The following is an 18,978-nucleotide window of genomic DNA, read 5'->3' as shown; positions in this document are numbered from 1 at the left end:
GTTGAGCGTGTTTCACTTCATTTTCTCTCCTCTCCGAAAAAGCTAGGGTTTCTCGCAGAGAGAGACGATTTCTCTAGCGACGCCGACTGCCGGAGATTTTCTCCATCTAATCAACGACGGACTGTCTCCTCCACGAGCTCAGGTCAGTATCGAGTAGATTCACGGTTTAGGGGATTTGAAATCGAGTAGATTCACGGTCTCGGGGATTCGATTCGAAATCGATTTGGGGGTTTCGAGGTAGGGTTCTAAATCGATTTGGGGGTTTCGATTTTTGGTTGTAATTCGTCATGCGGGTTCGATTTAGGGGTCGTTTATGGGGGTTTCTAAATCGATTTGGGGGTTTCGAGTAAGGGTTCTAAATCGTTTTGGGGGTTTCATTTTATGGTTGTAAATCATCATGATGGTTCAATTTAGGGTTCGTTGCATGTTATTTGTTTCGTCTTTATGTTCTAATCATGTCGATTTCTGGTACAGATGGATCCCAGAGAAGAGAGAAGAGAGAGAAAGAGGCATAAGGAGTACATCAACATGCTAGGATATGTGGCCGATTCACAATACGAGATTCCGACAAGGTGTCCGTGTGGTGGGAGAATCACTGACGAGGTTCGGGGGAAGGAGGACTACGACACTTCCTGGAAAGCGCTTCTTCACCGGCAAAAACTATGAGGTAAGTCTGAATTGGCATACTTGTATAAATTATGTTGCAACGCAATTCTGAGTCGTGTTTTTTTTTGTAAACAAGGATGATGGGTTACATTATCGTCAGCCTTGGGTGATTGGTGTCCAGGAGGAGATCGGATGCCTGACTAAGCGGGTCGAGGAGGCTGAGAAGGTGATCAAGGGGGTGCCAAATCTCAATAAAAAGATTGAGATATTGGAGGTTAGTTAAGTATACTCTGCTAGTGTATCAATTATGTTCTTTAACGTAGTTAAATATTTGTATAGTTAGTGTATCAATAGTTAAGTCACTAACACGGTTTCATTGATGTTTCCATGTCCAGGCACAGGTTAAAAACCTCACTGTCCAGGTCGCTGACCTGGAGAGGCTCTGCTTCGAATGAAAACCAAAGGTAAACTCAACTGAACTAGATTGATGAACTAGACCTGAACTGCTTGTGGTTGTTATGTTAAACTGTGCATGCTGTAGAACTAGACTGAACTAAAATGAATTAGAATGATGAACTAGAAGTAGAACACGTGTGAATGATGAACTAGAAGTAGAACTAGACTGAACAAAACTAAACTAAACTGAACTGAACTTAAAATGAAAACATATACGTTTTGAGGAAATATACTTAAAATGAACTAACGGAACTAATAGAACTGAACTAGAACAAGTAAATTGAACTTAAAATTTTCAAACTCTGTGTTGGTTGGTTGTTGTGATGAATGTTCGAGTTTTTCAACTGATTTGATGTGTAATGAATGCTATCTGTGGACTAGTTGTTGTGTAATTAAGTATTATCGTACTAAGTATAATGAATGTTTGGTAGTTAGAGTATGTTTAATTTTTCTCTCCTATAAACGCAAAAACTAGTTTAAAAACATAGGAAATCCACTTCTGAAAACACAAACCAACTTAAAAACACCAACCAAAACCAAAATGGATCATTTTTCCCTGAACTCTCCCGGGTCTGTTAACCTTTTAACTTCCCAGAGCAGTCAAACAATAGACGTAGAGTCTTCTGAGGTTCCTAGGTTTAGTAGCCAGAGCTCTGAATCTCCCAAACCAGTGGAAAGGAGAAAGTGGACACAAAAAGAAGACATTGTGCTGATCAGTGCTTGGTTGAACACCAACAAGGATCCCATAGTGAGTAATGAGCAGAAGGCAGTTACGTTTTGGAAGAGAATAGAGGAGTATTTCAACTCAAACCCTCAGCTCAGTGGCTTCCCTCCGAGAGAGGCAAGTCACTGTAAGCAGAGGTGGGGAAGAGTGAATGAGCAGGTGTGCAAGTTTTTCGGAAGCTATGAGGCCACTTTGAAGGCGCAAGCTAGTGGCAAAAATGATAATGATGTCATGAAGATTGCCCATGACATCTTCTTCAATGACTATCAGGTCAAGTTCACCCTTGAACATGCGTGGAGGGAACTTATGTTTGATCAAAAATGGAGATCAAACTGTTCTTGCAAAGATGGTGCAAAGAACAAAAGGAAGGAACCTGCGGAGATGGTGCCTGACTTGGAAGAGGTTAGGCCTCCTGGTATTAAGGCTTGCAAAGTAGCGAAACGCAAAAAGCATGAGAAAGAAGCAGTTTATGATTAATTACAGAGCATGCTAGCCGTGAAAGAGAACATATCCAAACAGAAACTCCTTGATCGTCTCCTTGCCAAAAAAGATACTCTATCTGATATAGAAGTGTCACTGAAAAACAAACTAGTTTCTCAAGTGCTTTGAACTGGTCAGTGGCTTTATTTTTTTGAATTTACAACTTGTTTAACTTGTGCGAGACAATGTTTAGTTGCTTGTTAACTTGTTTTCTTGCTTCTTTTGCTTGTTAACTTGTTTAGTTGCTTCTTTACTTGTTTACTTGAGTACTTGTTTACTGGTTTACTTGTGTTTGTTTCTACACTTTCTTACTAACATGAAATGCTTTGATTTGTTTTGTTTTGCAGGTCACGGGTTGTACTTGTCTACTGGTTGGTTCTGCAGGTCACGGGTTCTACCTAGCTACTATCTTTATGTTTCTGTCTACTTGTGTACTTGGTCACTGGTTGTTCTGTCCTCTTGTATTGTTTTGAACTTATGTTTTTGTATCTTTGTTTCAGGGTAATGTGTAGAATTTTGTTTGTTTCTACACTTTATTTTTTTTTCATTCACGGCTATGTAATGGGATGCTCTATATAAACTATGTCTTTCTTTTATTGCTCAAATGTGCAACAAACTCAACTTCTTCTCTTAAAAATTGTCTCTCTACCTCTTCAAATTGTCTCTCTTGAGTCTACAAACTTGTTCTATCTCTACCTTTCTTTCCAAAACACGTAACCAAATTTCCAAACACTTTACCTTTTACACTTAACCAAATTTCCAAAACACTTAACCAAATTTCCAAATTATGTCTCTATATATATAATTTTTTTTTCGTGAACAACATTTATTTCTCTTCTAAAAAAAATGTCTTCCTCATCGTCTGATGCTGTAGATGAAATGTTAAACGAAGCTTTAGAAGAAATGTTCGACCAACAATTTGATCATACCTTCAACTCAATAATTGATGGTCAAGCCAACAAACCGAAGAGACGAGCATATATCGAAAGAGATCGGGAACAATGACACAATCTACTATAGAACGACTATTTCGGAGAACATCCTACATATCCACTGCCAATGTTTAGGCGGCATTTTCGAATGAACAAGCCATTGTTCCTTCGCATTGTCGATTGCCTAAGTAATGAAGTTCCATACTTTGAGCAAAGAAAAAATGCTCACGGAAGGTTAGGGCTATCTGCACTTCAAAATTGTACAGCAGCTATACATATTCTGGCATATGGTCAATCGGGAGATACGTATGACGAATATCTCCGACTTGGTGAAAGTACTGCACTTTTATGTTTGGAAAATTTCACTAATGGGATAATACAATTGTTTGGAGATGAATATCTAAGAAGACCTACACTGGAAGATCTTCAACGATTACTCGATGTTGGAGAGGTACGCGGGTTTCCAGGAATGATAGGCAGCATCGACTGTATGCATTGGGAGTGGAAAAACTGCCCAACGGCTTGGAGAGGGCAGTACACATGTGGTTCAAGAAAGCCGACAATTGTCTTAGAGGTTGTGGCGTCACATGATCTTTGGATATGAATCACATTTTTCGGAGCTCTAGGTACCCTCAACGATATTAATGTTCTTGATCGGTCACCAGTTTTTGATGACATTTTACAAGGTCGAGCTCCTAAAGTTAAATTCAAGGTCAACGGCCACAATTATCGTATGGCGTACTACCTTACCGACGAAATTTATCCGAAATGGTCAACATTTATCCAATCCATCCCACTTCCTCAAGGTCCTAAAGCAGAGCTATTTGCTGAACGTCAAGAATCCGTCAGAAAAGATGTCGAACGTGCTTTTGGAGTATTGCAATCGAGGTTTGCAATAGTTAAAAACCCAGCGAAACTATGGGATAAGGAAAAGATAGGAAGGATTATGAGAACTTGTGTCATACTGCACAATATGGTAGTAGAGAACGAACGCGACGGATACACTCAGTATGATACATCTGACTTCGAAGCAGGAGAGTCAAGCAGAAGTTCGAAGGTGAAAAGGAGAGAAAGTGTGAATATCCCTAATATGTCTGGGATTCGGAATCAAATTCGGGATCCACAGATACATGATCGTTTGAAAGCTGATTTAGTTGAAAATGTATGAGAAAAACATGGTAATCATGATGAATAATCTTTGTATGTTATTTGTTCAAAAAAAAAATCTTTGTATGTTATATGTTAAAAAAAATTAAAAAAAATCTTTCCATGTTTATTTGTTCTGAAAAGAAAAAAAAATCTTTATATGTTTTAATTTGTTCTAAAAAAAATTATTCTAATTGTATGTTTGTATGTTTTAACTCTGAATATGTTATTTGCTCAAAAAAAAAAAATCTTTGTATGGTTTAACTCTGAATATGTTATTTGCTCCAAAAAAAAAATATAAAACTTTGTATGTTCATGAATTTTAATTGTATTGAATAAAAAATTTTTTAAAAAATATTTTATTTTATTCCTATGAACTCCATCTTTAGGTTCATCAATGGAAAAACAAAATATATACAGATTCATCACTATTCATGGTTCCACCAAAAATATATTAAAAAATTTCTAACAACCCCAAAAAGGGGTTCACTAATAGAGATGCTCTAATAACTTAATATATATCCCAATGTAGTTGGAGCCACTCCCAATGCTCTTGGAATCCCATAAATCTTTAAATAATCCCAATATTCCATCAGTTGCCTGTTGGCTGAGAGCTACTTAATCAGTACAATAATAGCGTTAGTACAATATTGTAAGTGATTGTAATAAACAAATTAATCGGACTAATTGGTAATTAGTGGACTAATTGGTAATTAGTGGACTAATTGGGATATAAGACGCCTTAATGACCCTGGTCATCCTTTCGTCTGACTCTTAATAGCCATAAGACCATGGTTAACCCGGAGTTTTTAGAGTGAAGTTCTTGGCAGAAGTATTTCTTAATTTTTAACTAAAAAAACTAAGAACCGGTTCTTAAATAAGGATTTTAAGAACCGGTTCGTAGCTTTTTTAGTTAAAAGTTAAGAAACAGTTTTTTAACTTCCGCTAAGAAATCCACTCTAAAAACCCCGGATTAATCATGCTCTAAGGGACGTTTTTGATGAACTTAATTTTCTTATTTTAATGGTAATAATGTAATGGAAATATGTACTTAATGATATCATAAAAAGACAAAATTTAGACTCAAAATCATTGAGCTCAACCGGATCCATAGATGTTATTTTTATCACAAATGTTCCTGAAAAAGGGGAAAGACAAAAGCCTTAACGAGTAGCTAACAGTTTAATTTTTATTTATTTGGTGGTTTCATGGGTATGATAAGAAATAATCTTATATTATTTAAGAAATAAAATTTGGTTTATAATTTGATTATTTATTTCATGGAAAATGTGGATTATTGACGTTATGGGTCTGGTACATAGCTCATAGAAGGAGGTGGCCTCAACAAGACGTAGATGTTAGAGAATGGACACTTGTGCGAAACTAGCAGCAACCCATGGAAAAAGATTGTGGCCTCACTTCAAATCAAACAACATCTCCGTGGATGACAAAAAAAATATACAAGACAAGTGATGACTTTAATGTGACAAAAAAAAAGACAAGTGATGACTTTAATGTAATGTTATAACGTCGATATTATTTTCTCTTGGTAACGAGGAAAATGATGACGGATAAGATGACGATATCAACAAAAAACGGTGGTCATGACTCATGAATGAGACTCGTGAAAGATTACATTTTTGTTCCAAATTTAGTTGGATTTTTCTTTATTGGAGGAAAAAGATTACACAATGAAAAAGTTGTAGATTTAAAGGATTATATACATAGCTCTGTTATAATGAGTCTGATTTTATTAAATGGTAGTTGCTCATCTTCGAAATTATTTGATACAAGAAGAAATGTGGCTAGTGGTCTCGAAGTAGTTACTATCACCAATACGGACCCGAGTTCGAATACCCCCTGTGGCCACAGAATGCTTTACGTCCTCCCAAGTTTAAAGTTATCGCGGCGTTGATGTCGGGTCCTTGGATAATGGGTATTAGTGCCGGCTGGTTCCGGGCCAGACGGTTGGCAATCAGAAACCAAGTGCGGATTACGGGTCTTCGGGCAATCGGAAACCACTTGCGGATTACGGATCGCCGTTGAACCTCCTGTTTATAAAAAAAAAAAAAGAAGAAATGTCTTTAGTTTTTTTTTAAATGTCTATTTTTGTGGGTTTTCCATTAGAATTCAACTACAATAATCGCGTTTTTTAACCATTGTAGAGTTGGTTCTGGATCGGCCTTGTCGATCCAGCTTGTGATAAAAAAAATATTTCTTACAACAACCATTTGATAACGGAAAAGAAAAAGTATTGAAACAATATTAATTATTTTCTTTAGGTGCAAAGCATATTTATGCAGGACTGCCCACTTTAAATTTTTTGCACTGATCATTTGTTTAATTTCGACAAAAAAAAGCGCTGATCAATGTTTAAGGAAATAGTTAGTTGGAGGACGAACAAATAGCTCTTCAAATTTCAGACGTCATTATCACAAGGGACCGAGGCAAGTAGAAACATGACATATATATATAATTTAGAACTAAGTACAACTTCGATTATAACACGAATAAAGACAAACCACAAGATGGGCCGGGGATTTTATATATTATCAATAGAGAGAGCGTTCGCACTTGACCCTTGTGAGCACGAAATAACGTCTCGCCATCTCCGCAGTGGTCGGGACGTCCCTTTGTTACGGGGTCGCGGCTATACGTTTTCTTTTGCCTACCTTCTTTGTTTTTTCCTTTCTTTCCATTTAATTTTATTTTTCTTTATTTCGGAGTAGTTTTTAATGGTCTAAAAGGTAACTACGTGCCACATGCATGGCCCTATGCCTTTGACGAAGTCTCTATAGAATAAATGGGAAGACTTTTAACGTAAAATAACTTTAGAATTTAACTTCTTCTTTTCTTGTCAGCCCTGGAACATCACCGATGAGAATCTTTAGAAAAATAATAATTAAATAATCAGTAGATTTCACCAAAAATTAAGAATTTAATTTTTAAAATTTTTAAATAAAAATTCTTTTTAGTGAATTTTTGCATTATTTGCGGATCCCCACGACATATGGCGATCCGCGATTGGTTGATATATTTTTTTATCTGAAAAAAAATTAATACTTAAAAAATCAAAATACATTTTTTCTAAAGATTTCTTTTTCGATAGCACCATTCAAAGTAGCGAGAGATGGATGTGTTAACAATATAATGTAACAATAATAAGTAAAGAAAATCAAAATCAAACTCAAACGCAACGTATTGCTTTTTTGTTCTCCGTTAAAACTTTTAAGATGCATAATACATTGTTGAAGTGATTAGAGACCGTGATATATATTCTATGACGTTTCAATAGGTATGATGTTTCCATAATTCTTGGTAATTAACTTTATTAGAAATTGTGGAACCAATAATATTCATAGTCTATTTTATAATAATTGAATAATTTTTACTTTATTTTTAATGATATATTTAAAATTGTGTATTAACCTATAACATCTTACATTTCGGATACCAAGAAAATATTGCAAGTACAATGATATTTTTACGATAATAACTGAGTTGAAATTCATGATCTTTTAGTTATCATTCATCATGTATTCTCTTCATAATTAACTATTCTGGAAATATTTGAATACTTCCATTATTAGCTCGTGTAGATTATCAATGTAAATTGCGTACAAACCACGTAATCTTGTGGGGACGAATCGAAACTCTATTTTAGATCGTTCTATCTTTTTGTATCGAATCAAACATTGTCGCACCATTCGTCTCCCTTAGCCGATAAATAACAAATGTGTAACTAGTTTGAACTAAACGTGTTTTGTATGTTTTTTCTTTCTTGTTCTGTTCACTGACAACTGAAAGAAACACGACCGCAAGTGGTAACTCATTTGGCACTAAGCGTTGCACGACAAAAGATTATCAAGCGTGATTAAATAAATAGCACTTGATGTGAACTATAACAACCCTGCAGACAACTAATAGGCAGTAGTAATAAGAGATGATATATTATGGAATATAAAAACATATAAACACAATTTTTACATTATATTTGGAATAGAAAAAACTCTAAAAAAAACACTCAAAAGAACCATTTATTTACGATAGTGATACTTCTTATTGAATTTTGAATTTCCAATGCAAATATTAGAAGATCAGGAGATCTTCCTTCACGTTGTAACCCATCTTCTCAAGATTAGGCTGCAATGCAAACTGAATCATAGGCGGTGGTCCACACGCTAGGGCTAGTGATTCGCCTTCTAAACCTTCAGGGACATGTTCTCTAAGTACAGCCTCAGTGATAAACCCGGTGCTATAGTTCCAACCTTCTTTTGCTATTTCAACAACGTACCAAACCTTAAGCCTGTCCTTATGCTTATTAGCCCATCCTTCTAGCTCTTCTCTCACAAGAATATCATCCTCGGTTCGATTTGCGTAAACCACAAACATCTCGGTTTCATCCTCTGGATCACTCAATATTGATTGAATGACTTGGTAGATAGGAGTAATGCCTGTTCCTCCGGCAAGCATGGCTAGTTTCTTGGCAAACTTAGGTTTACCGTTGACCATGAAATTGCCTTTGCCTAGGTACTCGATGTGTCCTAATGGACCTTTGATGTTCAAAACCGACCCGATGGGCAACGAGTCTAAGTGCTGTGACATGAGTCCTCCGTTAGGGAATCTTGGATGAACGTCTTTGAAGTAAACTTTGACGACCAAGTCGATATGCCCAACGGCGTCGACCGTGCTGGTCGGAGTATAGGCTCTAAGACAAAGTTTGTCGTTGATGTTGGCGCAGAGAAAGATGTGCTTCCCTACCGGTAGACCAAGCTGCTGATCTTCTGATGGTAATGCGAACCGGAACCTACGTACGTCATGAGAGATAGAAGTCTTCTCTATGAGTGTGACCGGGACTTTCTCACGTGGGTTGACTAAAGCTATGTTCTTTGAAGGAGCTAACTCTTTGATAGGTGCTAACAAAGAAACTGCGGTCGAGCCACCGTGGACTGAAACATTAGGAGAAGAGTCGTAGCCGGTCGTGATGAGTTCACCGATACGGTAATCTTCAAGAAGCTTCTTGGCTTTGTCTGAATGAATAGCTTCAAACTCTTCTGTGCAATCAGTTCCCGCGTTGATGAGGATCGAGTCTGAGCCTCCAGGGTGGTCTTTCAAGAAACGTGTACAGTCATAAATGTGACCGTGGACAATGATCCATGCAGATTCAACTGAGTTGTGTTTTCTAACTTCGGACATTGAGTACATCTTTGCGGATGTGTTCATGAAAGGTGATGAAACAGACTTCTTCAAAATAGGGTTTGACTCTGAGGATATCTCAAGCTGACGTTCCTTTGCCATCCACCCACCCGACTGGTTTCCGGGTCGGGTCGGGTGTTCGAAAACAATCCCTATCTCTCCTTTGTGAGGCTTGCACACATTGGTTTTGATCCTGAACCAGCAATTATTCATCATGCCCTGTTTAAATACAAGTCAACGTCATTAGTGCTTTAGTCAAACATCATAAAAGTATAAAACAGTGTCTTGCTCGTGATTAATTAGCTGGAGACCATGGACTTTAATTAAAGACTTTTCAAAATCTTATATATTTTCAAAAAATTTCTCAAATATAATTGCCCGCATGAAGGGATTTATAATAATACTTAACCACTAAAATGAACTGTACAACACAATTAAAGAATTTTTCTTGGTTCCATGTTGGTAGGTAACACGTTCAGAAAATATCATCAATAATAGAACTGTAGTTCCAGCTTTGTAGGACGAAGACAAATACAAAATCGAATTGTTTATACTAAAAGTGGCCGGATTAAACTAATAACTCTAATTAATCAAATCATCAAAAAAATAAAAGATAAAAAGAAAGAAAAGTTACCATGAGGTTCCAGATGAGTTTATCAGGCTGGGTGTTGAAAGACTCGTCCCAGGCTCGAACCGCAACGTCTTTAGCACTAAGGAGATCAAGAACCTCCACGTCAAGTGACCAGAAACACCAGCACCAGAACTTGCCATACTTGTTTGGTTTCTCTTGGTGGTCAAGGTCACACACACTCCATGTGTCTCCTCCATCTAGAGTCACCTCCACCCTCGTTACCTTCTTCCCTCCTCCAGAGTAAGCATAGCCTTTTAACGTGTACGGCTTCTGAGTGGTAAACGCATTAATAGGCAAAATCTCTTGGTGACCAGGTGTTGTTATTACCGAGTTTATATTAAGCTCGTTGATTATGTATTCCGGCTTGTACCACCATGCTGCATCCAAGAAGGTAATAAATATTGTTACGGTAAAAAAATAAGTGAAGGGAAGGTTAAAAGTAAAGTAATTTAGAGAAATACCTAAAATAGCATAAAACATAAAAATACATTATTTTATATTTATTTTGGATTTTGTGATTAGTGTTATTAATGTTACTATCATCTCTAGGTCTCGGTAAAAAAAATTGAAAGGAAGGTTAAAAAGGTTAATTAGTTTACCTTCTGCATTTGCCAGTTCAGCATCGACAAGAGAAGGCAGAACTCTATTGTCCTTGTAATGATAGTAACTGTCGGATTCTTGAGGCGTGACGATAATTCTTTTCAACCATTTAACCATCCGACCGCCGATGAAACCGGGTACGATGATCCGAACCGGAAACCCGTGATCCGGCGTCAGAAGCTCGCCGTTCTGCATGTACGCTAATATGATATCTCTCGCAGGATCCATCGCCATCTCTTTCTTGATACTCGTTCCGTACTTAGACCCGCCTCCTCCGGGAAGATCCTCCGCTCCTTCAAAGCAGACGTTGAGCCCGCCGCCTCTCCTACTGTATATCCCGCATCGACCGAGGATCTCACTGAGAGGAACACCTTTCCAGAGAGAGGTGGACACTCCGGCGGAGCCCCAGTTGAATCCTATCGTCTGCTTCACCATGTTCTGCTCTTTCCGGCGGTTACCGGCGCATACGAGAGTCACCGGAAACTCGCGGCTTGGGAACTCGGAGATAAGTTGCTCCATGGTGAACTTCGCCGGACGCTTGACGAGTCCGGTGATCTCGACGGTCCATTCCGACCAGTCGGCTTTTGGGACGGTGCCGTGGTTGCGGACGTAGTGGAGAGGGACGGGAGTGATGAAGCCGTGGTGCATGAGGCGAGGGAGAGGAGGCTCGGCGTTGAAGGGGTGTTTTCCCGTGAGACGCACCATAGAGGAGTTACGGTGGATCCAGTTGTCAGCCGTGGATTCGTCTCGCGAGTCCAGGATCGACGGTTCTACGTCGCTGTGGGATTTGCGTATCATCTCCTTGTAGTACGAGACGTTACGGTTGTGGCTCTCGTCCTCGTCGTCGCTGGAGTCGTAACTGTCATCCACGGCGTCGTTTTTGGTTTCTTTGACGATGACCTTTTCGGTTAGAAAGGATACGGTCTTGTTTTGGTGACGGGGAGAAGGAATGGGAGGAGGTTTGAAGGAGCGAACGACGCCGTTTATGGCGGGGTTGAGGCGGGGGTAATGGCGGTTATCGACGGAGGTGGCCATGGAGAAGCTATCGAATCGGTGAGAAGAGAGGAGAGAAGTGTGATTTGTATTTCTTTTTCTTTTACAAAATTAAAAGTTATTCTTTGTTTTCTCCCCTCAGTTTCTTTGGTTTGTGTATAATATGGCGTTATAGGGTTGTATTTATAGGGAATTTACAAGATGAATAAAAATAAAATAATGAAAAAGTAAATGTGAGGAGAAATAGACAAATGTGAGTTTGTGTGGTCTTTGAGTCGGTAGACCCACCTGCCTAGATCCTAAGCTACGGCCTTTAAGGCGGGAATATTTATAATTTTTTTACATCATTATATTCGTAAGATTGTAGTTCTTTTTTGGAGAAAAGAGTAAGATAGTAGTATTATAACTTGTTTATAAAAATTATAAAAAATAATTGAGCATCCAGCAACCGAACTGGTCGGTTCCGTGGGAAGGAACTATGATACCACTGTAGATCATATGCGCATTGATAATGACACCGACTCTTACTGCTTTGAACTTAAACATCAATTTCTTTTTGTAGAGTATATGCTCTATTCAAAAACGCGGGCGCCTAGCCATAAAATCGGCCGCCTAGGCGCTCGGCGTAAGGGTCCCGCGGCGAGTAAACCCAAATCGGGTTACTTACTCGGGCACCAATTAATCGCCCGCATAATGTTATTAAACGGTACGGAACCGATTTTTTACCGAATTATAAGCGTAGTTTTAAAACTTACTGGCAAGTATTTGGGCTCTGTTAAAAAGCCCAATTTGAAAAATAATGTAAGAAATGGGAGTTAATTTATAGAACTTTTTAGAACTACGTTTGCTTGCATTAACCGATGTGGGACTTTAGTTTTTCTAACTTTTTGTGTTTTTCTTTTATTTATATTTTCACTGAACGTGTCCTAATAAATTAATAATATACTGTTGGTCCAGCTTTTACCAATACAATAAATATATCTTAATAAATCTAAGATGTGTGGTTTTGTTGATACAACATATTTGGGTATTATTCTGGAAAATTAATATAGTTTGTGTTTGAATTTTGTAACCGGATGATATACATTTATTTTAACAATGAAATTTTGTTACAATGAAAATATCTATATAGTTTTCAATGATAGTGTATATACACAAATGAGCAGTTTATCATATATTTTACATTAAATACTTACAGTTGTATTATATATTCAATAATGGATTTTGTAAGAGTTAAATTTTAATATAAATTGTTAAAATATGTATTTACATTAAATAGTTATTTTTAAATTTTAAATTAAATAAAATTACCAAAAAAACTAATTTCTACGTACACCCCGATTAATCCCCGATTTTTTGTCAACTCGCTAGGCGTCAACCGGCCGCCCAACTCACGCCTAGCGTAGTTTCGAACAGGGAGTATATGTATATAGAAAGGGTAGATTAGTAAATACTGGTAACCTAATACCTTATGTAATCTCTATATATTGTAATGTCGTGATCTAATACAAACCATTCAGCCAACCTCTATATGGTATCAGAGCTCTTCGATACCTAAAACCTGTAATTTCTTTGGCCGCCAAACCCTTATTCAAAAACAATCATCTCTTTCATTTCTATTTTTTTTTATTTTTTTTTTTGCGTGATGTCTACATCACCGGCTTCCACCAACGAAACCATTCTAGTTTCCAATGGTCAAAACCTTCTCAACATCAACATGACAAACGTCACAAAACTCACAGCCTCCAACTTCTTAATGTGGAGCCGTCAAGTCCATGCTCTACTCGATGGGTACGATCTCGCAGGCCATCTCGATGGATCTACGGTTATGCTGACTCCAACGAACACAGTTAATGGTGACGTTCATGCTAATCTTGACTACATCATGTGGAAGAGACAGGACAAGTTGATCTACAGTGCTTTGCTAGGAGCGATAACCGTCACGATCCAACCTATTCTATCAACAACATCAACATCAGCGCAGATCTGGGAAACTCTTTCCTTGACATATGCAAAGCCAAGCCGTGCACATGTGAAGCAGATTCGTCAGCAGATCAAGAACTGGACAAAGGGGACAATGACGGTAGATGCTTACATTCAATGCTTCACAACACAGTTTGATCAGTTAGCTCTCCTTGGGAAAGGACTGGATCTTGAAGATCAACTTGAATACATCCTTGAGGGTCTCCCTGAAGAATACAAACAAGTGGTTGATCAAATAGAGGGCAGAGACACACCACCCTATGTTACGGAAGTGCACGAGAAGCTACTGAATCATGAGGTCAAGGTTCTTGCCAAGACGACAACTCCAGCGACTCTACCCATCACCGCGAACGTAGTCAACTATCGTGGCTCCTCCAACAACAATGGTGATCACAACCAATATCAGGGACAGAATCGCAACACCAGCAAGCATCACCAAACATGGCAGCAGCAGCAGAGCTTCACACCTCGCAATGATCAACAGGCGCGAGGCTATCAAGGAAAAGGTTATCAAGGCCGATGCCAAATCTGTAGCGTTCATGGTCATAGTGCCCGCATATGTCCTCAGCTCCAGAACTCCAACGTCCCCAGCAATGGAAACTCACGCCAGTACTCGCAGTGTCCGACTTCATGGCAACCGAGAGCAAATATGGCGACTGCAGCATCATACAATCCGAATAATTGGATTCTCGATAGTGGCACAACTCACCACTTGACTACTGATCTCAGCAACCTTGCGCTTCATCAGCCCTATACTGGAGGCGAGGAGGTCACCATCGCGGACGGTTCCGGCCTCTCCATTTCGCATACTGGTTTTACTTCCCTTAACTCTCCCACTCGTACCTTTGCCTTAAAAGATATTCTATGTGTTCCGAACTTGCATAAGAACCTTATCTCAGTCTACCGCTTGTGCAACACTAACAGTGTTTCGGTTGAATTCTTTCCTGCCCACTTTCAGGTGAAGGATCTCAGTTCGGGGGTCCGATTACTCCAAGGCCAAACTAAAGATGAGCTATACGAGTGGCCTGTTACCTCCAACAATACATCGCCTTATCTGCTTCTCCAACACCGAAAACTTCTTTATCTCTTTGGCATTCTCGTTTGGGGCATCCTGCTTCTTCTATTTTACAATCTGTTGTTGCTGGATTTTCTTTACCGTTTTCCTCTACTTCACAAAAACAACTTCCATGTTCTCATTGCTTGATTAATAAAAGTCACAAACTCCCTTTTTACTCAAACACTATCTCCTCTACCCATCCTCTTCACTACATATATTCAGATGTGTGGACATCACCCATACTATCCATTGATAACTTCAAGTATTACCTCATCTTTGTTGATCCCTATACTAGATATACTTGCCTTTATCCTCTCAAGCAAAAGTCCCATGTCAAAGAAACCTTCATCACCTTTAAAGCTCTCATTGAAAATCACTTTGGCTCCAAAATACAAAATCTCTACTCAGACAATGGAGGGGAATATATTGCACTTCGAAGCTTCCTCTCTGAGCATGGCATCTCGCATCTGACATCACCGCCTCACACGCCTGAACACAATGGAGTTGCAGAGCGAAAGAACAGACATATTGTCGAGACTGGACTGACCCTGCTACATCAGGCGTCTCTCCCAACGACGTTTTGGACGTACTCCTTTGCCGCTGTGGTATACTTGATAAACCGCATGCCAATGCCTCAGCTCAATCACCAGTCGCCATATCTCAAGCTATTTGGTCGATCACCGAACTATCTTAAGCTTCGTGTATTTGGATGCACGTGCTTTCCTTGGCTGCGACCATATGCACAACATAAGCTTGATGCTCGCTCTATCCCATGTGTCTTCCTCGGATACTCCATTACTCAAAATGCATATTTGTGTCTGCATTGACAGACTGGTCGTATATACACGTCGAGGCATGTTCAGTTTGACGAGTCATCCTTTCCTTTCCAAACTCCATTAACTACACCAGCTCAAGAAAAAGAAACTGCTCCGGTTTATGCTCCACCAACATCAATTCCTTTCAGACAGGCTCCACTCGTACAAGCTTCATCGTCGGTACCCTCCGGTGGAGATCCTCAAACACCACAAGTGCCTTCACTAGCACCTTCTGTTCCAACAGAACAGGCAAACACAGTGGTAACATAAACTAATTCAACTAATACATTGTCAAGTGTTGCGCAGGTACCCCCGGAGCCCACACCAACGACGCCGACCTCCCAACATTCTCACTCAACCTCTTCACAAAACAACCTAGCACCGTCTCTTCCTTCCCCAAGCTCATCCTCTACGTCCTCTGAAACTCAACCACAACCACAAAATGTCCATCCCATGCGTACGCGAGCCAAAAATAACATCACAAAATCGAGTAAAAAGCTTACCTTGATCGCTGAAACAAAACCCTTTATCCCAAAAACAGTGAACCAGGCCATGCGAGATGAGAAGTGGAGACATGCGATGGGTGAAGAGTACAATGCCCAGATTCGCAACAAGACGTTCGAACTAGTTCCACCTGCGCCTCATCTGAATGTGATTCCAACTAAGTGGCTTTATACAATCAAATATCTAGCTAAAGGTGGGCTTGACAGGTACAAAACCAGATGGGTTGCTCGTGGAGACAATCAAGAGTACATCATTGATTATGCTGAGACTTTCAGCCCGCTGATGAAGTCAATAACAATTCGCTTGGTACTGCAACTTGCTGTTAGTCGTTCGTGGGGAATCAAACAACTGGATGTCAACAATGCATTCCTACAAGGCACCCTTAATGATGAAGTATATGTCTCTCAGCCTCCTGGATTTGTTGATCAAGATCGTCCTCACCATGCATGCAAACTCAACAAAGCATTGTATAGCCTCAAACAAGCACCACGTGCTTGGTATCAAGAACTCAAATCATTTCTCTGTGACATGGGCTGTCACAACTCCGTCGCAGATACCTAAATATTCATTTATATTCAAGGTGATAACATTGTTTATATCTTGGTATATGTTGATGATATTATCATCACGGCCAGCAGCAACACATTGCTTGATGGAGTTATCAGAGTTCTTTCTGATCGCTTCTCTCTGAAACACCCAATGGACATTCAGGATCTTCTTTCTCGGACAAATATGTGGGATGCTAAACCAGTAACGTCACCTATGGCAACGTCTCCGAAACTCACTTTGAAGTCGGGGATTGCTCTAGATGATCCAAGAGAGTATCAGACAGTCATGGGAAGTTTACAATACTTGTTGTTTACACGACCTGACATTGCATACAGTGTCAACAAGTTATCTCAGTTTATGCACAAGCCGACGGATCTTCATTGGCAAGCAGCGAAGCGGGTTTTACGATACTTGGCTGGCACCATCTCCCACGGTATTTTCCTCTCCACCAACTCACCACTTTCGCTGCATGCTTTCTCAGACGCAGAATGGGCTGGTGACGTTGATGATTTTGTGTCCACTAATGCTTACATAGTGTATCTCGGCACCGCACCAATAGCGTGGACATCGAAGAAGCAACATAGTGTCGCAAGGTCCTCGACAGAGGCAGAGTATCGTTCTGTTGCGAATACAGCCGCGGAGATAATCTGGGTTTTCTCCTTACTTACAGAACTCGGATTATTCTTGACATCCACACTGACGATCTACTGCGACAATGTTGGAGCAACTTACCTCAGCGCTAACCCAATATTTCACTCTCGGATGAAGCATTTGGCTTTGGACTTTCACTTCGTGCGCCAGAATGTTCAGTCAGGCGCTCTACGAGTTGCTCATATCTCCACTCATGACCAGCTCGCTGATGCTCTGACAAAACCTCTACCACGCATTCGCTTTAACGAACTCATATGCAAGATTGGAGTTACAAGAGTACCTCCATCTTGAGGGGGTGTGTACAGTATATATATATAGAAAGGGTAGATTGGTAAATACTGGTAACCTAATACCTTATGTAATCTCTATATATTGTAATGTCGTGATCTAATACAAACCATTAAGCCAACCTCTATATTTTTCCTCAAAGATATATATATATATATATTGATGAGACAAACCAACTTTACAAAGAGGAACCTATTACAACCAAGCCATAGAAGTAAGATACAAAATGTAGAATCTGAGGCTCTTATACCAAAAAATAAATTACGAGCAACACCACAGGGCTGGACAAGCTTTGAACTTAAACATCAAATATGTAAAGTTCATAATTAATTATTTTTATTTTTGCTATTTGATATGTTTTGTTGATTTTATAAGTATACAAAACTGAAAGCATATATCGATCAGGGCGCGATAGATTACAAAACAAATTACACTTATCAGTTATCACTTCACTACAAGAATACATAGCGTGTATCCCGACGAAAGTTTCCGACAACTCAAGTCGTCACAAAGTTTCAGATAATATAACGAGAATATAGTGAGAAATACAAAAATTCCTCGGAAATTTGTAGATATACTCCGACAAAACCATTTTCTCTGTATATTCTCATACAGTTTCATCGGAATTTGCCGATAAACATGAATTCTCGGTAACTACTCAGATGCTCTGTCGGAAGTCTATCGAAAATCACCGGCATTTGCGTTTGCTTGGTAATTTCTCAGAAACTAAAAGTTTGAATTTGTACAATTAGAGCCGCTTACTGCTCAAATTAATTGAAATTGGCAGTCGAAATGGTTTGTCGGAAGTTATCGACATGTACCGTTATCGGAAATAGATTATATATATACATGTTATGGTTTCCTTTCTCACGGAATCATCACACGACCAATCAACAACAAAGTATAAGTTTCCGATTTACTTCGATTTAAATCTATTTCTCTATTTTGAACCCACAACCAAGCAACAACTGATACGCTCTAAAATAGGGAAGGATCACTCAATCGGACTAAGGGGATATGAATTTGCCAAAAGGTAGAACTGGTGGATTGAACGGTGACACAAGAGGTGCGGAAAGTCTCTTGATACTACCAGACTTCAGTTGTTGCTTGATATGACGCACAAGTTCAACAAAAGAAAGGTTTCTATATGTTGTTTGATATGACGCACAAGTCAAACGAAATAGAGATTTGTTTACTTGGAGATAACCTCACCAAGAAACAAAAAGTGTTTCACAAAGAACAAAGAGATAAACTCAAATAAAAGGGAAAATGAATGTTTTATTTGGTGGCTCATAGGCCCTATTTATAGGATTACAAGTTGTAGAAATCCAAAGAAGAATGTGCTAAAAACAAGGCATTGAAAATAG

At 39.1% G+C, this 18,978-nt stretch overlaps 2 protein-coding genes across 2 annotated transcripts; one reads left to right on the top strand and one right to left on the bottom strand.

Annotated features, from left to right (window-relative positions):
- The first annotated feature begins 1,603 nt into the window (after window positions 1-1,603).
- Window positions 1,604-2,263, top strand: LOC106297838 (glutathione S-transferase T3-like). The gene has a single exon (XM_013733995.1). The coding sequence runs from the start codon at window positions 1,604-1,606 to the stop codon at window positions 2,261-2,263; it is 660 nt and encodes a 219-aa protein (XP_013589449.1).
- Window positions 2,264-8,213: 5,950 nt separating this feature from the next.
- On the bottom strand, window positions 8,214-11,927 carry LOC106300202 (nitrate reductase [NADH], clone PBNBR1412). The gene is made up of 3 exons (XM_013736298.1): window positions 10,771-11,927; window positions 10,175-10,548; window positions 8,214-9,759 (listed from the first exon to the last, which is right to left on the bottom strand). The coding sequence occupies exons 1-3, from the start codon at window positions 11,804-11,806 to the stop codon at window positions 8,434-8,436; spliced, it is 2,736 nt and encodes a 911-aa protein (XP_013591752.1). The 5' UTR covers window positions 11,807-11,927; the 3' UTR covers window positions 8,214-8,433.
- Between the last annotated feature and the right edge of the window lie 7,051 nt (window positions 11,928-18,978).

This window comes from Brassica oleracea, chromosome C6 (assembly GCF_000695525.1).
Source record: "Brassica oleracea var. oleracea cultivar TO1000 chromosome C6, BOL, whole genome shotgun sequence".
NCBI classification, from domain to species: domain Eukaryota; kingdom Viridiplantae; phylum Streptophyta; class Magnoliopsida; order Brassicales; family Brassicaceae; genus Brassica; species Brassica oleracea.
Note: the sequence above shows the minus strand (reverse complement) of the source record. Positions and strands in the feature narration are given on the sequence as shown.